Consider the following 26,310-nt stretch of genomic DNA (forward strand, 5'->3'; position numbering starts at 1 on the left):
CAAACGAGATGAATTGCCCCCGACTGCCTTCTTGTACTTGGTTGCCCCAGTTACAGAGCAGTAGTGGCAAGGGTCTCGAATTAGGTTGTTTTATCAGTGTCTTGGGGAAGAATTATGCTGGGGATGGGGGATGGAGGGGAGCAGTATTTAAAAAAGTCAGTTTCCAGTTCAATTTTTTTAAAGGCATGAATATAAACAAGCTCTTAATTATTTAAATCACAAATAGATTTAGATGAAGAAGGTCCTTCAGCCTATCCTTTCAGAATACCAATAGTTTTATCTTTCCATCATAGCAGCTAACCATTTCTTTAAACTGGCGAATGGTGAACTTCCTTTTAAAGTTAGCGCTCCAAAAAGATGGCACAGAAATGCAGAAAAGGTTCTACTGTTACAGTGGAGGAGAGTAGGTTGAAGTAAGCTCACAGTCAGGACTCGCCTCCACCCTTAACTCTTCTTATAACCTATATTTTACTGGCAACATTTGCTAACCACTAGGGAATAAGTATTTTACTATACTGGGTTTTGTTGAGAAACATAATGTGCTTGATTGTAAATACTGACCTCCCATCTTTCGGATTTACATAAATATTAACGTTTTTCGTTCCTTGGTTTTAATATAGGTTATCATACAATTCACATAATCCTTGGTGTACGATGTCTTCCTTTACACACCTTACTGCATTATATTGACCATGGAGTGTTGCATCCAACAGAACTATTTGTTACCAGGCTATTCAAAGGTAATAGTTTTTTTAATATCTAAAAACAAAATGATCTGCTGTAAGGAAACAGATCTACACAGGCATAATTACATTTTTAAAAAAGCCATTACTTATTTTTTGTGAAACATAAAATGACCACCAGCTTCTTTACAAATGTTTCTATCACTTAACTATAATGTTTTTTTGATAATATGAAATAATTTTCTGGCATTTTACAAGTTCATATTTCTCCTTATTCCCCCATTTATTTTTGAGCCAGTTTCCAGACCTCTGTCTCTGTGTGTTGTGACCAACTACCGAGGAGTGCAAATGTCCTAGAGTTTTCTCAAATGCTTTTTAAAAAGCCGACTGTGTACACCTCTGATATGATTCTTCACAGAAGCTGTACGAAGCTTTCAGAAGTGGTTGTGCTTATTGTTGTCCAGAAAAAAACTTTTGAACTGTTCTGCAAGTGCCCAAACAGGTGGATTATTTATTTGCATTATTTCAATCGTGAAAACTGTGTTTCATTTTCAATTGAAACACCCTTTGGAAATTTTACGCATTACATTGCAGTAATTGTAACATTCATACATTGCATCAGTTGTTCCTTAACGAAAAAGCAATATATGAACATTATTGATATGATGAAGAGCATGTAAGAATACTAAGCTAAAGCACCCCTTTGTTACAAAAATAACAGCACCGTTTTGCCTGCAGGAGCAGTGCAGAATATATAGGATGATGTATACCTTTGAAAGAATTACAAGTTAATAATCCAAGTAACAGGCTATCATAGCATCGTAAACTGAAAGCAAAGTTTGTTTTAAGAACAGCATTTGAACCTGTGCATTGAAACATCATAGTTAATGGGCAGAAAATCTAGTTTTCAGGTCTTTTTTGGGCGCATTGTTTTTTAAATCAAAATACAAACTTCATTTGACCCCTGTGTCATTCGCTGACATATGTCTCCCACTGTGCCAGCCCCTTATTGTTGCAATGCAGAAAAATTGGCTTGTGAACATTCCACACTTTGGCTAAAGGAACTGGGTGGTTGTGAAATGAACTATGAATTCACAGAAAGCCATTAAAATGTGTGGTTTGTTTGGAGCATAAGATGTACTTTCTAGGTGGGGCCAATCATTTAAATGACAAGGCTACTAGAGCAGGTCAGAGGTTAGGTATCCTACAGCAAGTGACTCATTTCCTAACCACTTAAAGCCTCTCCAGCAACTACAAGGCACAAGTCAGGAGTGTGATGGAATACTCTCCACTCAAGAAGCTCGACAGCATGGGCTCGATTTTCAGACCCCCAAGCCAGCGGGTTCGTGGTGGGGGGCTTCGAAAATCGGGGTTTCCCGGGGCGCGTCCGGAGCCCGGCTCCAACCCGCCCACTTCCGGGTTCCCCAGTGACGCGCTTAGATGCGTGCGCAGCCCCCGCATGCAGGACTCCCGCCAGCAATTAAAGCCGACGGGATCCCACTTAAGGCAATTAATTACATAGTTCAGGTCGTTAGCAGACCTGATTTGTAGGATGTTTTAGGAGGGGTAGGATTTTCATCTCAACTGAGCGTGTTTCCCCTACTGGGGGAAACACTCCCAGTTGAAATGGACATGTTGCAGCCACCAGCCTGTGGCAGCTGCAAAGGTCCATTTGACAGGTGGGGTGGGGGAGACCCTCACTCATTGCAGGAGGCCACTCTGTCACTTTGGCCAAAGTTTGGCCTCCACCACCCTCCTCCTAACAATAAAATTCACCAACTTGGAACCTCAACCCGGGTGTGCAGACACATTTACCTACCTTGCGGACCCCCTCAAACTTACATATTCCGGATGGGGGCCGCCATAGCTGCAGTCATGACCTCCTCGGAGGACAAACAGCATCACCAGCCTCGCCGGCCACCCGTCCTCCTCTTACACGTGGAGCTCCACAACACAGTGCTGTGACACATCCACCTGCACAGCGTGATATGGCGGGCAGGAAGTGCACGCTCATTACGAGCCGAAGGTGTGCCACCCGCCATATTGGTAAAGACCAAAAAAGACCAAAAAATCGGTGGCAGTGCCCATGCCTGAAAGGGACGTTAGTCCCTTTGCATATACAAATAAGGGGCCTGTGGCCAGTTCAAGTCCCCCTCCCCCCACAATGGGCGCGCCCAAATTTCTAGGCCAATGTATTCGTCTTAATTACACAATCAGATCACAAGACACTTGAGTAACAACATAGATACTTTGTTGAATGACAAACTAACATGATATAATTTTCCAACTCCACGTGTTTGGATCAAGAGGTGACCTTAATAAATTAGCTGACAATATTTGTTCTACTTTGCACAGTAGTTTTTTTTTCCAGAAGTTGAATAATTCAATGCCAAATGTGATAAAAGGATATCCTGTTAAAAGATATATAATCACATTCAATGTGCCTCTCTTTGTGCTTCCTTTAGACTGGGTCCAAGTTGTACAAATATCGTCATTGGTGACCTTTCTGGCACAAAATGTAACTCTAGTTTTAAAGAATACTAATCACAATTTTAGACTGCATTCCTAAAGAGAAATTTGGACTGGTGAGGGTTAATTGATTTTGTAACAGGATGTAGACTCCCTTTCAGAGATTGTGGGGGCTATATTGGATAACTCCCGAAAGCAGGCGATGGGATTGCCGTATTCGACTAACCTTCGTCCGTTGGTTGCAATGCAGGAAGCACATAACATTTGTGCTGCCTGATGATTTCAGTGATCGCTGCACACAGTCAGCGCTATCTGCGCTGTTGATTGGCTGCACGCATCAGCAGGGGGCCCCAATATCGGGAGTGGCTAGCACTGCTTAAAGGCAGCCTGCATCTCTTAAAGGGGAGGTGCACTGTAGCTGCAGGAAGTGGTGGAAGTCAATTGTGAAATGAATCTGTGCTGCAATATATTGAAGAATGGCTACACCTGCGAGAGAGCGTGTACAAAAGGTTCTCTGATGATGCACTAGAGGCCTTCGTGGAAGAGGTGGACAGAAGGAGGGGCCTCCTATATTCACAGGGGGGGCAAGAGGCCCTCCAGACATATGCTCAAGAGGCAGTGGGAGGAAGTAGTGGACGAGGTCAATGACAGGAGCATAGCGCCAAGAACACGGATGCGGTGCAGGAAGAAGTTCAATGATTTGACACGAGTGGTCAAGTTGAGTGAGTTCAAGTTTCAAGTGGCACATCCTAACAACTTCACCACTAACCTCAACCACTGCTCCATGCACTACACCCCCCATCACCCAGCTACCAACAAACTCTTTCAATCAGCACTCAACTCTTCAAATCAGATGCTTCATTTCACCCTCACACATTGGGCTCGATGTTATCAGGGCTGCGGGTTCGCGGCGGGGGGGCTATTGGGCGCGTGGGTAACGTGCTCAGCGAAATCAGTCTGCCCCCTGCACGATCGCAGCCTAATTGGATCCACTTACCTCGTCTTCCGGGTTCCCCGCTGCTGAGCTGCACGTCGGGCAGGCTGCGCATGCGCAGTAAGGTCTGTCAGCTGGAGGAGCTCTATTTAAAGGGGCAGTCCTCCACTGACAGATCCTGCAAAAATAGGAAAAATTACAGCATGGAGCAGCCCAGGGGGAAGGCTGCTCCCAGTTTAATGATGCCTCACTCCAGGTATCATTAGATGGGGTGAGGAGGAGGGGGAGGACAGAGATCTTCCGCCCGGCGGGTGGGAGGAAGTGGCCTGCCTCTGCCACCAGGAAGGCCTGGCTCGAGGTGGCAGAGGAGGTCACCTGCGCAACCAACATATCGCCCACCTGCATACAGTGCAGGAGTCGCTGCAATGCCCTAAGTAGGTCAGCCAAAGTGAGTACACTTATTCATTCCCCTACACTCCGTCTGCCACATCACCGCCCCCACCCCACATCTCCTTCTGCACTGCCAACACTACTCTGTCACATCACCCCTCACACCCACTCAAACCTCATCCTCATCTTACCTGCACTTACTCACCTCGCCAGTACTCATCCCGCCACTACCACTCAACCCAATCCTCATAAAATCACATGGCTCTATCTCATACTCACCCTCTCATGCATCTCTTTCACGGTCAGCCTCACTCAACCTGCCACTACCTGTGCTGCAGCCACAGGGCATGCATCACATATGTGCAGTAGGAAGCGTAAGGCAAATGTGTCGTGAGCATGAATAGGATGAACAAGGGTGTTTGAGGGTTTGTCATGGTTTTTACTTATATTTAATTTCTGACCAACTCACATCACATATTATATTGGCACCACTACTGCCACATCTTTGCGAATCTTGTCTGGTTTGTGCAATAATGCCCTTTCCTGAGGATCACAATGAAGACCTACACCTGATGCCACCCATTGTGTCACTGCAAAGTGGGTGTAGGTGTATTTGCAGGGCTCTTTTGTGCAGATGACTGAGAGACGTCGGCGATGTCCCCGGTGGCACCCTGGAAGGATGTTGAGGGCAGTGGTGACTTTGACAGCGACAGGTAAGAAGATGGTGCTCGGGCCAGCCGGGAGCAGCTCGGCATGAAGGAGGCTGCAGATGTCCATGACTGCATGTCGAGTGACTCTGAGCCTCCGTGTGCACTGCTGCTCAGAGAGGTCCAGGAGGCTGAGCCTCGGTCTGTGGACCCTGTGGCGAGGGTAGTGCCCTCTGCGAAGCATCTCTCTCTGCGGTTGCCCTCCCTCCTGCTGTGCAGGTGGATGTGTCACAGCACTGTGTTGTGGAGCTCCACGTGTCAGAGGTGGACGGCGTGGCTGGTGAGGCTGGTGATGCTGTTCGCCCTCCGAGGAGGTCATGACTGCAGCTACGGCGGCCCCCATCTGGAAGATGTACATCTGAGGGGGTCCGCAAGGTAGGTACATGTGTCTGGACCCCGGGGTAAGTGTGCAAGTTGGTGAATTTGATTGTCAGGAGGAGGGTGGTGGAGGCCAAACTTTGTCCCAAGTGACAGAGTGGCCTCCTGCAAAGAGTGAGGGTCTCCCCCCACACCTGTCAAATGGACCTTTGCAGCTGCCACAGGCTGACAGCTGCAACACGTCCATTTCAACTGGGAGTGTTTCCCCCAGAATGGGAAACAGTCCCAGTTGTTTCTAAAATCCCAACTCTCCTGACGTATTCCCTTAATCAGGTCTGTTAATGACCTGAAATAGCAAGGTAAGTACTCTCAAGTGGCGCCCCGCCGGCTTTAATTGCCTGCGGGAGTCCCACATGCGGGGGCTGCGCGCGCACGCCGGAGCGTCTGTGGGGAACCCGGAAGTAGTGGGTTGGAGCCAGGCTCCCGACCCGCTCCGGGATTCCCCGATTTTCGGAGCCCCCCCGCCAGGAACACACCCGATAGCGGGTGCTAAAATGGAGGCCCTTACCACTGTTGCATGTTGCACACTCGCAACTCACAGGTCACACACACTGGCAGCTATTCAACCATGACAGGCACATCACCCAAACATCTTGCAGGATACTCACTGACACACTTCCCTCTTTCTTGCAGGAGAAGATGGCACATAACAGGAGACAGCAACCTGCTGAGGTAGGGGAAGGGAGGTGTGATTAGCTGAAATCATAAAAGGATGTTCCTCACTCACAAGACTCTGTTTCTGATAAGTATCTTTATAAGTTCTGACATGGCAGATAACAGACCTAGACTTGAGCATGCTCACTGCTCACCTAAATTCACTGACCCTCTTTATATGTATAGCAAATTGTTGGCAGTGCAAGGAAAAGGGAAAAGCATTTAAATAAAATTTTGCAGGATTCAAATATTTTGAATAATTTACTTCCCAAAATGTAACCAAAAATAATTTTAAATGTCTTACGGCTGGTATACTGCCATTAGAAATAATAAGTATATTGTATGCTTTAAAATTATGTTGCCAGCCCTTTTAAAACCATAAATCCATTTTGGGGAGTACAAAATAAAACTTTCTAAAGGATATGCTTAATAGCGAGGGAGACATAAACAGCATTCTATCAGAGATTGCTATATCAGAATGTTTATAAAAGATATAATATACTGTACTTAATACTTAAAAATGTAGTCATGAGAGTTGGTGACCTCACACATCTCGGTTCACTACTAGCATCAAGTAAGAACTGGCTAAAAGATACCTGGCAACTCAAAATTATATAAAAATTGTGATCGTCCTTTGGGATCGTTAATATCTTCACAAAGTATCCAACCTCACAATATATTTTTTGGCTGCAGAAGCTGAACTTTTAGTCAGGATTTTGGATCTGAGCAGCTGCACTGTCAATTGCTGACAAATTATGCTTGAATTATCGCACTATCGGTAATTGAAAGATACATTCTCCAGTTAAACTCTCCACCAGTGCCAACTTCCTTGCGATGGCCGCATTCTAAGTCGAGCAGAGGAAATGCCAATAAATAGTTATGCTCACTGCCTGCCCACTGGAAGGAAAACCACCCAAAGGAAAGCCTAAGCACTCCAACTGGGATGATGTACAGTGACATTTGAGTTGATATCTACCTGCTGTCCATGACTGAAACAGAGGATAACTTATGACCGCCTGATATGCACTATACTAGTTATAGTTACTGAATGTACTTTATTCATAGAATTCAGCGCAGCTTTTCAATCTGGAAACACATGTGTAAATCAAATTAAACAAAATATAGATATAATTCTGTGATTTGTGCCAGTGCATATACCAGTGAGACTGAAATGTATTTTAAAAAATATTAAAGTTCCAGCTTTTGTAGGGTAGCTAAACTGTGCACCACCTCCAACTAATGCTGCATTTAATAGTTAACGTAGTATTTTTATCTCCTGTTCATGGAGAATATGAAGAACTGGAATATGATTGATATCCCATGAATATCCTGAATTGATAACTTGTAAAAGTGAGGAACACTCAGTATCATGAGTGAAATATAAATTACATCATGCAAGTATTTAATATATATATTTGCTTTAATCAATTCTTAACAAATGGCATAAAGTTATTTTAAAAAAAAATATACACTGTATATTCCTTTGTGGTTTTGTTCCAGCACAGCTAAGAGTAGTATGTGTGCAACATAGTTTATTGTGGATTTGAAATGTTTGTACTTTGGAAATTTCTTCAAACAAATTTTCAATTGCACACTTCCTGATGGCCACGTTGAGACAGAATCATGGGAGAAGATTATCTGCCCATCCTCTCAGCCTGAGAAGTGGCATGTGGTTTGGGAGAGTATGTTAATTTTGTTTTGAATATATTTTCATCCCTTCTAACCCAGAAATGGTACTGTTTTACTGGAAAGCTTCTGCAGTGTTTTTAATAAAACAATTCTGCAGTATATTTTCATTAAAAAAATTGTATCCAATTGCAACAGAATAATTCCTGGCATCTGGAAATCATCTGAAAGAAAATCTGGGCTGGTTTCCAGCCACTATGATAGCATGCTCCCTAACCTTGCTGCCTTTGGTTGTTCGAGCTTTCAGTGTGCATGTTGCTTAAATTGTGGCTTGCTATATACCAAACAAAAGCAAGGAATCTGTATCACAAAATTGTAGTCATAGACTTGAGAAGGGGAGGTTTGATTTTGATTTTTGGTACTTTATTTGGTGCATTTTGGAGTAAACTTTTTATTTGTACATAAATATTTGCTGATCTGTATATTACTTCAACTGAGAGAAGCTACCCTACTAAGCTGGAATAAAAAACATAATCCGTTATGTACATTGTAACAGTCCGTCATTAACAAAATATACTGTTTCCTGACTCTTGTTTCTTGCTATACTCCACTTCTCTGAGCCTAAAAGTTTCTGTAGGTGATACAATCTTCCTCTTCTATCTTAACACCAGCATTAACCCAATGCTGAGTTTGAGCAATAGCTGGTCCCCAAAGCACTCATTATTATCCATTTAATTGTGGGATAGGATTTCTTATCAATTTATGCTCATAATATTTAAGTTTATTGACTTTAATGGAAATGAAAAGCGAGAGAGATGTATAACAGGCAGCTGATCCGATCTTGCCCATTTTACACTATCGCCCAAAGTTATAATTACCCCCGGTGAGTCAAGACCAAGTACGGTTTTCAGGTGAAGTGGGGATAGAGGTGGGGGTAATTGGACCAAAGTGCACAGATGTATTTCAGTTACCATTACAAAGTCATACATTCTGTCCTTATGGGCCCAATATTAAGAGGGCGGCGGGTTTGCAGCGGGGGGGGGGGGGGGTCGACTGGGCGCGTGAGTAACGCACCCAGTGAAATCGGGGTGCTCCGCACACAACCGCAGGCTAAATGCAGCCACTTACCTGTGCTTCCGGGTTTCGCACTGGAAAGCTGCGCAGTGGGCGGACTGCGCATGCACAGCATAGGCTGTCAGCTGGAGGAGCCCTATTTAAAGGGGCAGTCCTCCACTGACTGATGCTGCAGAAAATATGAAAAATTACAGCATGGAGCAGCCCAGGGGAAAGGCTGCTCCCAGGTTTAATGATGCCTCACTCCAGGTATTATTGGATGGGGTGAGGAGGAGGGAGAGGACAAAGATCTTCCCCCCCGGCGGGCGGGAGGAAGCGACCTGCCTCTGCCACCAAGACGGCCTGGCTCGAGGTGGCAGAGGAGGTCACCTGCACCACCAACATATCGCGCACCTGCATACAGTGCAGGAGGCGCTTCAATGACCTAAGTAGGTCAGCCAAAGTGAGTACACATCACATATGTGCAGTAGGAAATGTAAGGCAAACGTATCGTGAGCATAAATGGAATGCACAAGGGCGATTGAGGGTTTGTCATGGTTCTTACTTATATTTAATTTATGATCAACTCACATAACATATTGTCACCACTACTGCCACGTCTTTGCGAATCTTGTCTGGTCAATAATGCCCTTTCCTGAGGATCACTATGAAGACCCACAACTGATGCCACCCATTGTGTCACTGCAGAGTGGGTGTAGGTGTATTTGCAGGGCTCTTTTGTGCCGACGACTGAGAGACATCGGCGATGTCCACGGTGGCACCCTGGAGGGATGTGGAGGAGAAGTTGTTGAGGGCAGTGGTGACTTGAAGGCACTGCTGCTCAGAGAGGTCCAGGAAGCTGAGCTCGGGGTGCAAAAATCGAGCCCTATATATCCATTAAAAAATTCCTATGTCCACATTTACAATGGAAATTCCTTATATAAACTTGTCATGCTGTAATTGCACCCTCTCGCCAGTGGTGGTGTGGCAAGCAGCTGCTGTTGAAGCTGTGCACCTCCAACTGGTGAAACCATTGTTTGCTGGGTATGGTGTGTCTCGACACTGTTGTCAGGAGGATGGTGGCAATGGACTCAAACATTTTATGGTGAGTTTTGCTGCCCAACATGCCACTTGATGAGGAACTCTGTATCTGCTGTTTACCTAGGAAGGGCTCAAACCAGCACTTGCCTCTTGTCCAATGATCAACTGGTGATTATGCTCTTTTGGAGAGATATGCAGAATTTCTTTGTGGCAAAGGTGGCTTCAAGACGGCAGACTTGACGATGGAAGTTCAGAACCAAACAAACCCTCTGGTAGCCTCAGTAATTTAATGCTTAGCTAGGCAGGACCGCAATACTCCAAACTAAATAATGAAGAAAGATTAGCATAAGGGAGCACCTTATAGAGGTATATAAGATACTAAATGGAATAGAACTAATTAATCCTGAGCAATGTTAGCAAATTATACCACCACTGTTATTAAGTTATACAAATGATACAAGTTCTTCTCACAGAGTGGTTAATACTAGGAATGATCTTCTGAGTAGGATAGAGGAGGTTAAAAACTTGAGTAATTCTAGAATTAAATGCTATGATGCGGGGGGTGGAGGATCATAGGTTTCTATGGAATGGTGCACCAGGCAAACAGTCCTGTGTGGATTTCTCAGTAGTTTGGTTTGGACACTTAAACATGGTGATGGGTTTCCACATGTGGCAGACACTCAGCTGAGGACCAAAAAAAGGCCCAATTATAGTGCCACCCCCTGTCCCAGGTGAGTACAGCTAACTTAGCAAAGATGAGGGATCAAATTGGGAACTTCCTGGTCTGGCTGCTCATCAGTTGAGCCGTAAGGAACTGTGGAGTGCAAACAGTAAGATCAATTTCATTCCTGGAACTACTAAATAACCCTTTGGGTGGAGTGTTCACTTTTTTTAAAGAAGTATTGCAATTACTAAGTAGTTCATTAATCTTTTGCTTCATTGTTTAAATCTGTTGAATATCAGCTTTTCAGCACCTTCAGTTTCAGAATCCTGATGGGATCAAAACTAATTGCTTAACACTGTTGCAGTTTGTTCAGTGTTGTCATAATTTTATAACCAATTATTTAGGTTTATAAAAGCATAATGCAGCACGTTTCCAGATTTTGATAATATACTAAACTTCCTGCTGCGGTTGGCATTTTGCAATGATATTTTCATTTTGCAATATTTTAAAAGTCAGGCCATTATTTCTGTGGTCCAGTGACGATGGGAACAAAGGCAGATTTCACAAAAGTCAACTACTTCCTAATCTTGTGATTACTGAACAGTGCAGATAACTTTCGGCCTATTGTATACCTTCAAAAATGCTACTGTTTATAATTCTGATAGCAAGTCTTACTAAAAAATAATGACTCGTCTTGCACAAGATGAGTGGTCATTGTAAAAGAGTTACAGTGTGAAGGGGCAAAAAATTATTTATCTGCTTAGCAACGTAGTAACATTTTACATATGGACAACTTGAAATGCAACTGTGACTATTTTAAAAATTGTAAAAATCTTCCATTTAATTTATCTTTGGTGCTTTAACAAAATGCTGACCTAAACTCCATTGCAGGTTTGAATTTAAATGCAGATTTGTCTGAATATGACATCGTAAATGTGAAGTTTTACAAAAGAATTAGCCCAAATTTTGCAAAGCTAAAATACTTCTGCCAATACCTCAACCCATTCCCTGACTAAAATTATGCAAGATCATTCTGATTTTTTTTTCTATTTTCCCCCCTCCTTCGTTAATCCTACTGCATTGAAGGTGATTACAAGAAAGCTGATTTTGATTGCGGTGTTTAACAGATGTTGGTATAGTTTTTAGAAAACTTTGCTCTGTAAGTTTCTCCAATTCACAGTTCATAAGATCAGTAGTAAGCCATTCAGCCCACTAGCTAGCTCCACCATCTTATTAGCCAGGACAGCTCTGTGATGGATCAGAGATCTGCTTTGTTTCAAATCAGGAGAGTCTGTATTTTTAATATTCTTTGAGAAGTAATTGATAGTATTATGACATTTGATCCCCATCAAGCACCAGCCTATAACATCTCTCACTCCCGCATCTGCAATATTTTGCTTTTTGAAAATTAAAATGTCTATCTTATGTGCTGAAGGCTGTCTGTATCGAGAGACATGTCTAATGTATTGCTATTGCTTGAAAAGGGAGTTGCTTTCATGTTGATTTATATGGTTTGCTCCTAAACAGTTCCTTGTCGGGTCTATAGTGATTGACTGGTTACATGGGATGTGACAAAGAGGCAGTTTATTAACTGTGATTATCCTGTTTACCAGATGCTCAGCATTGCTCTGTCCTGAGGAATTGTGAATTGTTCAGCTAATATTTGTCAAGCAGTCTCTATGCCTTTGAAACCAAATTTGACTGATAGATCTGTCACTAAGAAATATTTTACAGTGGGTCAACTCTGATTAATAGTGAGAATTATCTGTTTTTTTTATCACAGTTTTTGAAAGTTACCTTTTGGATATTCCTTTTGTCCCAGTTTGGATTTCAAAACAAAAAGGGTGTATGTTTTTGAGGTCCCGTATCAAAGTCCTACAGTGAATATCTGCTTTGACAAATAATTGATGAGCTGGGGCTAATGGAATTCTAAATCAAAAGCAAAATACTGCGGATGCTGGAAATCTGAAATAAAAACAGAAAATGCTGGAAATACTCAGCAGGTCAGGCAGCATCTGTGGAGAGAGAAACAGAGTTAACGTTTCAGGTTGATGACCCTTCGTCAGAACTGGAAGATGTAAAGGTTTAACAGTTTTTAAGCAAGTACAGAGCCAGGGAAATGGGGAGGGGAAGAAGGGGAGGAGAGGAAAGAACAAAAGGTAAGGTCTGTGATAGGGTTGAGGGCAGGGGTGATTAAATGACAAAAGGGATGATGGTGCAAGGCAATGGGTGTGGTAATGGGACAAGTAAAGAAACATTCTGTAAATGGCAACAGCAGAACCATTACCAGTATCTGCTCCTTGATTATCCAGATGTGTGTGTTAAGTTATGAGAATTACTGAGGCTTTGAGATGTTTATTACTTTAAAATGGGTTTAAAGTACTTGCAAGAACTGAAATATTTCGTTAGTGTAATTTTTTTTCTTACTTTCCAGAACTTGATCATTCTGAGACAAGTGAACGGTTCAAGTTTAGCATTGTGACAAGAATTCCAGAGGTAGGTGGAGATCATCTCAAAGATGGTATGTTCTCTTCATCTTATTTATAACTCCTCTCAACAGTCACTATTTTCATAAAGCATGACATGAGAAAAGGCTATTCAGCCAGTAAAACCCATTCCTATTACTAACCACATACAATCTACCCTATCATGGCTCTAACCCATCTGCTTAATCTATGAGGACAAAATCTACATAAACACTACCTGATCTTCAGTGTTAATGTAATAACTACTAACTCGTTATCCATCCCCATATTTCCACCATTCAGCTCTAGCTGGCGACACTCCATAGGTGGCCTCCTTAGTCCCACCAGCACCAGAACTATCATGTTTTGTGGAATATTTGATTATCTCGTGTCTTACTTACGATATAAGCTTCAGTTCTATTCCCAATCAGATATTAATCCAGCTCTTCCTGAAGGACTTATTCATTTCTGTAGTTGGACATTAATTTCCATAGAACCTGCATAGAAATAGGATACTATCAGAGCCGAGACTCAAAGCAAAATGTGTTAACGTGGTTTTGTCAAATATCTGAGTAGAATATTAAAAGGAATGTGTATATCTAGAATTATACTATAAATAAGTGTAATTGAGGTGAAGTAAAGTCTAAAACCAGCCACCTCTAGTGTAATGAATTTGTAAGCCCCTTTTATTCTCGTTACAAGAGCATTAGTCTGGATTGGTGGAGTGCTGTCACCAGATGGCTATAGCATGCCTCTTGGTGAATGGCCAAAGAGGGCATTGAATGCATTTCTGAAATCTTCATCTCTCAATGGCAGAGGTGTGGGTGCTGAAAATGTGGGCACATGCACTTCATTGAAAGACAAACTTGCATTTGTGTTATGCTTTATTACACCCTTAGGATGTCTCAAAGTACGTAATGCCCAATTAATTATTTTTGAAGTATAGTTACTGTTATGTAGGTAAACATGGCAGTTGATTTGGGCACAAGCTCTCACAAACAATAAACAAAATGAATGATCAGTTTACCTGTTTTTGGTGATGTTAGATATGAAAGCACATTGGCCAGAACACTGGAAGAACTTCCTGCTGTTCTTTGAATAGTGCATGCTAAACAGGCAGGTGGGCCTTAATTTATTGTTTCACCAAAAGGTAGCACCTCTGATGATGCAGAGCTCTTTCTGTACTGAGGTACTCAGTAGCACACTGAAACATCAGCCCAGATTAAGCAGTCATGTTCTAGATTGGATCTTGAACTCACAGACCTCTGACTTAGACACAAGAATGCTACCAACTGAGCTCAGTTGGTAGAACTGGAGAGTAATTGCCCTCCGCAATAATAAAAGAGATGGGAAGCAACTTCTGTACCAGTCTAATTGTTTGGTTCTCACTTAGGTTACAATGAACTTGGCAAATCTGGATTTTTACCACATGCACAATTTTTGTTTTGTAAATGTTTTAAAGTAAAATTGCTGCGAGGGCTATTAGATTAATATTGGATTGTGAGCCAGTGGTGTATTCTGTATTATAGTCTGTTGGACAGAAGATCTATCACCTCTGGGATCATCCAGTCAGTTCATCCTGCATTGCTAGGAACTACGTGGAAACCCTCCTCAGAAAACTTTGCACCCAACAGGTGAGCAGTAAAGTTTGTTAATGCATACGTAAGAGCCTACTGGTCGTCCTCTTGTTCAATGTGTCATGTCCTCCCAGTATACACTCCTATCACCATGCTTGGTCTCCAAATCAAGCTACTGAGAAATGTACGTGGGCACAGTTTGTTTTCTAGATATGGAGTGCAAACACTTTTGTAGGGATACATTCCATTTACATAAATCCAGGAAGCTTAGGCATAACTTGACAACAGGCAAGACTTGGGAACCACCCTGATACATTCAGGGCATTGCTGACTAAAACAGCATAGTTTACACAGAGCACTGGTAAGCATGGAACATTTGCTTGCTAGTTTAAATGGAGCTGAGCAAGAGAAGAACTCTAGCCCCCAGTGACCTATTCATCTCACCAGATTCCATTAATGAGCCAGGCCGGCATGTCATCCAGCTGCAGTGTCCTGGATTACTGCAGTCCTGCTTGGCTCAGTATTACATTGGATTACCAGATCTGTGAAGAAGGGTTGACTCGGTTCCCATCTTCTTTTGCAGTTGTCGTCTTGGAGCCAGAGATCCTGCTTACCTACACTACCCCCGCCAAGAGAATAGTCACTTGTTGGTCAAACTTACTTTTTTTTGTTTTTTTTGTGGGAGGTGAATTTATGGATTTAAGATGAGGAATGGGACATCTTTTTTACTCTTGTCACCCAGTTGCAGCATTCACTATTTCCCAGATAATTTACAGTGCTGGCTACATGTAGAACAAAGCTTCCTTAACCTCATCTTCAGAAAGGCAACCATTACAGATTTTTTTTCTGCTTCCAATAATAGTCATTCTTTTAGTTTTTCTGAATGTGATTGCCAATTAGTGGCAAATTACAGGCAGTTTTGTGCTGTGACCTAAAGCTTACTGGAATTGCTAAACAGTGGGTCTTGGGTAATGGTTTACTGAAATTGAGGTTGGCACTAAGGTACAATTTGGGGTAGAGTTAAAGGGTTCAGTGTGCATTTGACCACTGACTTGGAAGTGCTTAATGCTTTCATAGAATACCCAAAATTAAGCAACATGCAGATAACGTCATGTAATCAAAGAGGTGCATGCCTTGCAGTGGACTATATGAGTTTTGTATATGTGGATTTTATACCGTGTATATATTTGTGTGCAGAGATGTTTTTTAAATTTGTAGCTAGTGCAAATTCTAAGTATTTCTTAGTTTAATGTACGTATATTTGCTCTTTGTTCTATTTCTATTGTAGTCCAACAATGTTCAGTCCTTTAAAATGAATACTTAGAATAATTAGGAACTGATTTCTGATGCCTGATTTGATGTTTTGCTTATGAGTGCAGGATGCATGGGTTGTCTAGTTTATTAGATGACAGTGCAATTTATACCACAGTCGAGTTCATGTGTGCATGGGATGTAATTTATTTTCAAAGAAATACAACATTGTAATAATGTTTGTTAAGAGGTCCTGATGTTTGAAAACAATATACTTTTGCATTGGCTTAATTGGAGCAATCATTTTAATATTTCTTTGCAATTCTGCTATAATACAACCTTTCCATACAGTCAGATTAAACAAGTCATTTTTGTCAATTTCTTTTTAGAAATCAAAAGATTTTTTCATAAGGGAACAGACTCAATTTGAGTCTGAATTTTTGCCACTGACTTACCTAGCAAGAATCTTAACAGAAATGGAAGATCAAGGCAAGTATGATAATCTGTCTTTGTTGTATCTTTGTCTACTTAATTCAAAGTTGTTAAAATACTTGCTAGTTTTTTTTGCACATTCACAATCTAGGTTAATTTGTGTACTTGTTCATGTTTAGCAGTGGAAGTTTCCTATGTGAGTTTTATATTTTCTTCAGTGTTGCAGACTTAATATTTCAATCCTAGAATGTAGAAGATCTGTGAATGTATTTAGTAAAGCAGTATTGGCTGATAGTGTACAACTGGTTAATAACTGCATGACCAGTTAGTTTGCATTTTAGTAAGAAATTGACATTTTAAAAACTGGGTGTGCATTTATTAATATTTCTTTGATTTGCATTACTTCTCCGTCCTGAAGGAGAAAATTGCTTCTCTCTTGCGCTCTGATTAACCAATAGTTGCTCTTCTGCATGGTGAGACTGATGCTGTTTGTTTAAGCAGACAGAGCCTCGGTTTAACATCTCATCCAAAAGGTGACACCAACCACGTTGCAACATTACTTCAATACTGCACTTAAATGTCAGCCTAGATTATATAACTCAAGTCCTGGAGTGTGGCTTAAACCCTGATAGATATTCAAAATAACGAGAACATTTTATGAGATAAATAGAGAAAATGTGTCCACTGCTTAATGAATTGATAACTGGAGAGCATAATTTAAGATAATCACCAAAAGGACAAGGGAGAGATAGAACCATTTTTTTGTGGAGGGATTGTTAGGACTTGGAATGGTCTAGCAGAAACAGTGCTGGAAGCAGAGTCCATAATAGTTTTCAAAAGGGAAGTGGATATATATTTGAAAAAAACGTAGAAGGATATGGGCAAGGAAATGCTACTAAATGAATAGTTCTTTGCATAAGAACATAAGAAATAGGAGCAGGAGTAGGCCATGATTTAATAAGATCAGGGCTGATCTTTGACCTCAACTCCACTTTCCTGCCCAATCCCCGTATCCCTCGATTCCCAGAGAGTGCAAAAATCTTTCGATCTCAGTCTTGAATATACTCAATGACTGAGCATCCACAACCCTCTGGGGTAGAGAATTCCAAATATTCACGACCCTCTGAGTGAAGAAATTCCTCCTCATCTCAGTTCTAAATGTCCGATCCCTTATCCTGAGACTATGTCCCCTAGTTCTAGACTCTCCAGCCAGGGGAAACATTCTCTCAGCCTCTACCCTGTCAAGCCCTCTTAGAATCTTATGTTTCAATGAGATCACCTCTCATTCTTCTAAACTCCAGAGAGCATAGGCCCAATTTACTCAATCTTTCCTCATAAGACAACCCTCTCATCACAGGAATCAGTCTAGTGAACCATCATTGCATCGCCTCTAAGGCAAGTATATCCATCCTTAGGTAAGGAGACCAAAATTGTACACAGTACTCCAGATGTGATCTTACCAAAGCCATGTACAGTTGCAGCAAGACTCCCTTACTCTTGTACTCCAACCCCCTTGCAAAAAAGGCAACATACTATTTGCCTTCCTAATTACTTGCTGTACATGCGTGTTAACTTTCTATGTTTCGTGTCGAAGGACACCAAAATCCCTCTGAACACCAACATTTAATAGTTTCTTACCATTTAAAAAATATTCAATTTTTCTATTTTTCCTACCAAAGTGAATAACCTCACATATCCCCACATTATACTCCATCTGCCACCTTCTTGCCCACTCACTTAACCTGTCTATAACCTTTGCAGACTCTTTGTGTCCTCCTCACAGCTTTGTATCATCAGCAAACTTGGATACATTACACTCGGTCCCTTCATCCAAGTCATTAATATAGATTGTAAATGGCTGAGGCCCAAGCACCAATCCCTGCAGCACCTTGCTAGTTACAGCCTGCCAACCCGAAAATGACCCGTTTATTCCTACCCTCTGTTTTCTGTCTGTTAACCAACCTTCAATCCATGCTAATATATTACCCCCAATCCAATGAGTCCTAATCTTGTGTAACAACCTCTTGTGCAGCACCTTATCAAATGCCTTTTGAAAATCCAAATATACTACATCCACTGGTTCCCCCTTATCTACCCTGCTAGTTAAATCCTCAAAAAATTCAAATAGATTTGGCAAACACGATTTCCCTTTCATAAAATCGTGTTGACTCTGCCTGATCATTCTATGATGTTCTAAGTGCCGTGTCACTACATCCTTAATAATAGATTCTAGCATTTTCCCCACTACTGATGTTAGGCTAACTGGCCTGTAGTTCCCTGTTTTCTCTCTCCCTCCTTTCTTGAAGAAGATATAGCAGGGTTACATTTGCTACCTTCCAGTCCACTGGAACCATTCTAGAATCTACGGAATTCTGGAATTTGCATGTTGGTGCAGGCTACAATGGGCCAACTAGCCTGTGGTGTAATTCTATCAAACCTATGATTTTCTGGAGTCTTATCATTTGGAGCAGTTAGGTTCATGGGATGTGGGCATACACTGGCAAGGCCAGCATTTATTGCCCATCCTTAATTGCCCTTGAGAAGGTGGCAGTGAGCCACCTTCTTGAACCACTGCAGTCAATGACATCATAGTGAGTTATACAACTGAGTGGCTTGCTAGGCTATTTCAGAGGGCAATTAAGAATCAACCACATTGCTGTGGGTCTGGAGTCACATATAAGCCAGACTGGGTAAGGACGGCAGGTTTCCTTCCCTAAAGGGCATTAGTGAACCAGATGGGTTTTTACAACAATCCAGTAGTTTCATGGCCACCATTACTGATACTAGTTTTTTTAATTCCAGATTTTATTTAATTAATTGAATTTAAATTTCCCCTGCTGCTGTAGCAGTGATTTGAACTCACAACTCTGGATTATTAGTCCAGGCCTCTGGATTACTAGTCCAATAACATAACCACTCTGCTACCGTACCCACGTGATAATCGAAAGTACAATTTGAGCTTGGATCCTGTTAGATGGGAGTTGATGCTTTACAACCAGAGCTATTGCACAGCCCATAATACTGTTTAGTCAAGAGATTTGGGACCTGAAGATTTATAAACATCAATTTGCCTCCGAAGCATTTTTTATCTTGTGCAAAGTACATCTGCAGTTAAAGATCGTGCGCATTTCCTCTTTAACATTTCTAAATTATTCTAATAGTAAATTTTCATATTATTATGAAATTAACCTAAAGACCAATATTGGATCTACTTTTTGTACTTGCTGCTATAGGCCACACCTTTACTGAATAGAACAGCTAACTGCTGAATAGCCTGAATATTATATTGGGCCAAAAGTAGGGTTGAACATTTTTCAACTCACTGTGTTATCCTTGTATATGACAGTGCTGAAGGTCTCTGCAGTCCACATGGTCTCACCAATCCCAGCTATAGGACATAGGGGGTTATATTGGATAGCCCCCGAAACCAGGCGCAGGGGCCGCGATGTGTGATTAACCCTCGCCTGGTCGTTGAGATGCAGGCAGCACGTAACATTCATGCTGCCAGGTGGTTTACCTGATTGCTGCATCCAGCCAATGCTACCTTCGCTGTTGAGTGGCTGCTCATTGGCAAGGGGCCCAGATATCACAAGCGGCTAGCGCCACTTAAAGGCAGCCTTCAGCTCTTAAAGGGGAGGTGCAGTATGGCTGCAGAAAGTGGTGGAAGTCAATTGGAAAGTGTATCTGTGCTGCAATATACTGCAGCAGGGTGATGATGGGACCTCCTGGAATTTTTAATGAGCAACAATTGGGCTGCTCAACGTTTGCGGGACTCTGATACTTGCAAAATATAAGCTACGGATCCGCACGGAGATCAGAAATCGCAAATGGAAAACAGAGATGCAGGTCCTGTCCCTATGTTTACAACCTGTTGTTATTTTAAAACATTGAATAAAGGTTGAGCACTACTAAATTCCACATCCTCCAATCTGCACGGCAGACCCCACCAGTCTGCCGGTCTGAGCTTGTACCGGGTCTGGGAGAGAGTGTGCACCAAGGTTCTCTGATGATGCACTAGAGGCTTTGGTGCAAGAGATGGACAGAAGGAGGGGCATCCTATATCCACAGGGGGATGTGGGGGGGGGGCAAGAGGCCCTCCAGACATATGTTCCCAAGGCAGTGGGAGGCAGTAGGGACAAAGTCAATGCCAGGCGCATAGCACCATGAACATGGATACAGTGCAGGAAGAAGTTCAGTGCTTTGACACGAGCGGTCAAGGTGAGAGAGGTCAACTGTCAAGTGGCATCTCCTACCAACTACACCACTGCTCCACACACTACAACCCCCATCACCCACATACCAACAAACTCTTTCAATCAATACTCAACTCTTCCAATCAGATGCTTCCTTTCACCCTTACACATTACCACTGTTACAAGCCATCCACTCACAACTCTCAGGCCACACACACTGGCAGCTATTCAACCATGACAGGCACATCACCCCAACATCTTGCAGGACACTTAACGGCACACTGCTTTCTTGCAGGAGAAGGTGGCGCATAACAGGAGGCAGCAAGTGGCAGTGGCATTTAGCCTCTCGAGCCTGTTCTGCCATTCAGTGAGAAGATGGTCGATCTGTGACCTAACTCCATATGCCCGCCTTAGCCCCATATCCCTTAATACCTTTGGTTAACAAAAATCTATCGATCTCAGATTTAAAATTAACAGTTGAGCTAGCATCAACTGCCTGTTGTGGAACAACGTTCCAAACTTAAAGAATCATAGAAATTTACGGCACAGAAAGAGGCCATTCGGCCCATCGTGTCTGTGCTGGCCGATAAAGAGCAATGCAGCCTAATCCGACTTTCCAGCTCTTGGCCCGTAGCCTTGTAGGCATATCAAAGTACTTTTTAAATGCGATGAGGGTTTCTGCCTCTACCACCCTTTCAGGTAGTGAGTTCCAGACCCCCACCATCCTCTGGGTGAAAAAATTTCTCCTCAACTCCCCTCTAATCCTTCTAGCAATTACTTTAAATCTATGCCCCCTGGTTATTGACCTCTCTGCTAAGGGAAATTGATCCTTCCTATCCACTCTATCTGTGCCCCTCTTAATTTTATACACCTCAATTAAATCTCACCTCAGCCTCCTCTATTCCAAAGAAAACAACCCCAGCCTATCCAATCTTTCCTCATAGCTAAAATTCTCAAGTCCTGACGACATCCTCGTAAATCTCCTCTGTAACCCCTCTAGTGCAATCATATCTTTCCTGTAATGTGGTGACCAGAACTGTATGCAGTACTCTAGCTGTAGTCTAACTAGTGTTTTATACAGTTCTAGCATAACCTCCTTGCCTCGTCTAATAAAAGAAAGTATCCCGTATGCCTTCTTAACCACCTTCTCTACCTGTCCTGCTACCTCCAGGGATCTGTGAACATGCATTCCAAGATCCCTCTGTTCCTCTACGCTTCTCTTTTCTGCCCACCTGACCAGTCCATTGATATCTCCCTGCAGTCTACAGCTTTCTTCCTCACTACCAACTACATGGCCAATTTTTGTATCATCTACAAACTTCTTAATCATGCCCCCTACCTTTAAGTCTAAATCATTGATATATACCACAAAAAGCAAAGGACCTAGTACTGAGTCCTGCGGTACCCCACTGGAAACAGCCTTCCAGTCACCATTGACCATTACCCTTTGCTTTCTGCCACTGAGCCAATTTTGGACCCAACTTTCGTTGGATCTCATGGACTTCGACCACACTTTGTGTGTGGAAGCGTTTCTTAACTTCACTCCTGCAAGTTCTGGTTCTAATTTTTAGGCTATGCCCCCTAGTCCTAGTTTTCAAGTATAGGAGACCTCCAGAAATAGGTACAAATGCATCAGCAGCCAGAAGCTACATGATGCCTTTAAATAGCACTGGTGGGGGTTCCTCCCATGCTGTTTAAGACCTGTTCAGTTGTGTGAGGAGTGTTGAGTTCCAAAATCGCATCTGTCCCTTTATATCAGCATTGCACACTGATCTACCGCATATTCTCCCTACTTTACACGCTGCTGGTGTTCGTTATCTGCACATGTGCGAACGCCTTTACCAATATGCCGTCCGGCGCAATTTAGAGCCATGGTTTCTAGCTGTCCACTTTTTGCTTGGACACCAGCTTTTCCTGCCCCACCTGTGTCACATTGAGGGATCAATAATGAAGGGTCATAGATACAAGAATAAAGAGATTTAGAACAAAGGGCTGGATGAACTTCTTTACACAGTTGTGAGGTTGTGAAATTCACTTCCAGAATTAGTGGTTCTTCATTTTTGAACACATGTAGAGGAAGGAAAAAGGTTATAATGAGTCACCGAAGAGCAGAGTTAGTGATTTCCAGTATAAGAAATTCAAGATCTGTTTTCTGACGAGTATTGTGGGGTGTAGTAGAATAATAAAAGAATTGAATGTCGTCAAGAGCCTGCAGCTGGCTCCTGTCCTTCAATTCCCTTTATGGCCTGCCTCCCCAGGATCTACAAAGCTGTGGGATCTACATAGTGGGCACAAAGTCTTGGGTTTTGGGGACCACCACCTGTCACTGATATCCATACATCTCAACTATGTACTTTTTACACGGGCAATCAGCATTAGAGGCCTCTGTTCAAGCTGTCTGGGCTTGTGGTCCCAAATCAGTGGAATTTGACCTCCTTGCCCTCCCTGTCATCTGGCTGCTCTTGAGTCCAGTGGCTAATGCACCAGACAGGCCCTGCCACTCCTTTTTGCGTACTTCCAGTGCTACCCCTGTATGCTGGAGGCAGGAAACTCTTGTCAGAGCTGGACTCTTAACTCTTATAGGAGAGGGATGGGGAAATAGATGCCATGGGGAGGGGGCAGAACGCATGGCAAAGGGGGAATGACGAGGGGAAAGGGGGAGTGGATGGCAGTGAAAGTGGAAAATGAAGGGGTAAATGAATGGTAATGAAGGGGAAAGGGCCGGAAGCTGGAAGTGTTGCTTTGGGGGGTGGTGGGGGAGGGGAGGAAGAAGAAAATGGGGGGCAATGCTTTCGGGAGGGAAGGAAGTGGAATTCCAGTATTGACTGAGAGTAAGTGGAGAGGGAGAGTGCCAGAATGAACTGGGAGGGGGGAAAGTGCTAGCATAAACTCTTGGGGAAGGGGGAGAAGACCACGAGCTTGAACAAGGGACAGTGAAAGAAGAGTTAACTAGTTTGGAGAGGGAGAAGAGTGCCAGTATGAATTTGGAGGGTTTGAGGAGGAGAGAGTGTCTCTGTGAAAGGGTGGGGAGTTGGATGCGGTGCAGTGTCCCTCAACTGTATTTGGAGGGGATAGAGTACCTTTGGGGCTGTGAGGGAGTGACTGTTGAAAATACTTAAAAGTTTATTTAGTGCTTCCATACCATAATTTGACTAATTTTTTCTCTCTAATGTAAAATGCAATGAGACATCTTCATGAATTTGAGCATTGTAACTTCGTACTTGAGGCTATTGGGTTTCATTTTGCACAGAAAAACAAACTGAATTGAACAATGTGATCTCAAAACACGAATAAAAATTCTTAAATCCAATGTAATAAAATTAAACATTCCTTTGAGTTGAAGCAGTGGCCTTCATTATAGCCCTTTATTTAGGACCTTTTTTTGAGTTTTCAGCTTCAGTGTGAGCTCTGCCAACTTTTTTTGAAGCTGTTTGTGTGCTTTTCTGAGTTTTGTAGGTTGTTATGTATGGCAGAATATTGTGTTGGCAACAATGCTGGTGAAAATTGAGAGCAAAGCCTGAAAGAAAACTAAGGAAGGTTGGAAAGAACCCATAAATTTATCTCCTGAAATCTTGGTACAGTGTTCCGATATCCCAAATGTGTCAGAGATCTAAACAAAGTTATGATGATCTCTCTTATAATTCTACTGCTATGTTTGCAGATAACTTACATATTTGATGACTAATACATCTGTACTGGTAAAATCAAATGACCTCCTTGGACAGTACTTATTTCAGGGGTTCTCCTCATCCCACCAGTCCAAAGGCTAAATGCATAAATTCAACAGTGATAGCTTGCTGACTCTTGCTGTCCAGGATCACACAGAATAACTATCTGGATAACCACTGGAGGGCTACATTTCAAAGTGAGTCACTGCTTTCAGAAGAAGGGAGAATGAAAGGCAAGGAAAGTAGCAAACCATTTTTAAAAAAAAACTTTCTCCCCTCCCCAGCCAAGAGGATAGGTAGATGACTGCTAGTAGACGTCTTCCTATGTTGCTATCAATTGATGTACAGGAGAATCCCAGAGGACTCTCTGCCTGTAAGGATATGCCTGGTTTTCTGAGCTACTTGCCATAATGACATGATGGGTAGATGGCCCATCCTGTGAGGAACTGTGGATGTGAACCCACATCCCATCACTTTGTGGCACTGCATGCTGGAGTCCAACTTCACTAGGTTGTACACTTAATAAATATGGGTTTTATTTCTCTTTGCAGCATTAAATCCTTTTGAAGAACAGGAGAATGTGGATGCAAAGTTTGTGGAAGAAGTAGCACTGAAGCAAACATTAATTCTTCTTGGTCTTGAAAATAACTAGAGTGATAAAGTTTAAAGCTGTGAAAATACATTAAAGGGGAAAACTTCAATGCTGACTATCAAGAGCTATTATGAATGATTTTTTTGTTTAAGGTTATATATAAAATTGTAAGTGACCAAGATAACGTGCAACATGACTTGTTAGCAGAAACAGAGGGCAGGTTACCTCTCAACCATGTAAGTATGGATTCCACTCACTTGCCAGTGTTAATTCTACTTGCAATTGTTGAGTGAGTTTTGTCAGATTCTAAGCTAAGCTGCTCCAACATACTATTTAGGGCGACGGATTTCAGAGGGAATGAATGTTTGGTCAAACTGCCTGCCAGCTTATGATGGAGTGACATGGATGATGGACATGGAAGAATCTGTGGCTGAGCCCATTCTGTGCTCCCAAATGAAAGAATATGTGCAGTGGTAGCAATGGAAGAAAAAAAGCATAAAATGTTCATAAAACATGTGTAGTATTGCCATAATACGTGCAATTTTAGTTCACCTACCATAATGCAGGTTGAGCTCATTTTAAAAAAAAGCTCAAATTGCAATAATGATAATTATATATTTGCTGATTGAATATATGTCCATAGATTTTTTTAAATTGTGAGATCATGACTACTGTTTGAAATATTTAACAATGGATGGTGTAGTATCTACAGTGTTTGAGACATAATTCTGTACGATGTCCTTGTTCTAATTGATAAGACAAAAAGTATTATTTACTTTGAAATGCTTTAGGAATTAACAAGAAAACATTGCATCTAATGTAGTAGAAACAAAACCTCCTGTGAACACAATCTTGAATGCGTGCAGTTGATATTGTGGTGCCTACTTCAGTACATAGTATATAACTCCCACTTCACAGTGAGTCTGATCATTGAAAAAATGTCAATCAATTTCTAAGATTCAGGCTGGAAAGAGTGTATTGTTCTGGTCATACCAGAAGTTCCCCCAGGAGGTGAGCAGTTACAGAATAAATACAGTACTTCACTACTGATGATGCATTCTTTCACTTGTACTTCCAATGCTTGAGTTTTGGGTCCTTCACATTTGTGACGACAATTTCCCATGATAGAAATTTGCATTTTTTAACGTTGATGCACTCTGACTGTTATGTTTTGATGTGTGTTGCTTTACTTTGTTTACAATCCCACTATGTTGCAACAATTGTCTCTTTAGCCAAATTTAAGGCAGCTGTTATTTGCCTGAATATTTCCACTGAATCAAATAAATATGTACGGTTTTTGTACAATTTTTTTTCTGTATTTCTCATTTAAGTTTATTGTTTATGTAACTTATTCATAAAATTAAATGATCTGTGTATGAAAAAATGTGCAAAGCCTGTACCATTTGCTGCCAGTTCTAATGTAGAAAGAGGGTTTTGCCAGCTTGCTCAGTCACAGAGAAGGGAGTAAAAAATGCCTTCTGATAGTTATTCCCAAATAATCTACATTACTCATGAGTATGTTCTGTTGCAGAA

The 26,310-nt window shown here is 42.1% G+C and overlaps 1 protein-coding gene across 6 annotated transcripts in view; it reads left to right on the top strand.

Moving 5' to 3' along the window:
• Positions 1–26,092, top strand: part of gsap (gamma-secretase activating protein) — a 78,401-nt gene extending 52,309 nt beyond the window's left edge. For 4 of the 6 annotated variants that reach the window (XM_068004984.1, XM_068004986.1, XM_068004987.1 and 1 more), the window contains 5 exons: positions 621–740; positions 13,034–13,095; positions 14,594–14,698; positions 16,282–16,381; positions 24,737–26,092. In XM_068004984.1, the coding sequence (XP_067861085.1) occupies positions 621–740; positions 13,034–13,095; positions 14,594–14,698; positions 16,282–16,381; positions 24,737–24,837 (488 nt within the window). In that variant the 3' untranslated portion in view covers positions 24,838–26,092. Of the gene's footprint in view, positions 1–620; positions 741–981; positions 3,011–6,194; positions 6,234–13,033; positions 13,096–14,593; positions 14,699–16,281; positions 16,382–24,736 lie in introns of those variants that run through there. The other 2 variants (XM_068004989.1, XM_068004988.1) reach the window with 2 other exon arrangements.
• Positions 26,093–26,310: the final 218 nt, after the last annotated feature.

This window comes from Heptranchias perlo, chromosome 24 (genome assembly GCF_035084215.1).
Source record: "Heptranchias perlo isolate sHepPer1 chromosome 24, sHepPer1.hap1, whole genome shotgun sequence".
NCBI classification, from domain to species: Eukaryota; Metazoa; Chordata; class Chondrichthyes; order Hexanchiformes; family Hexanchidae; genus Heptranchias; species Heptranchias perlo.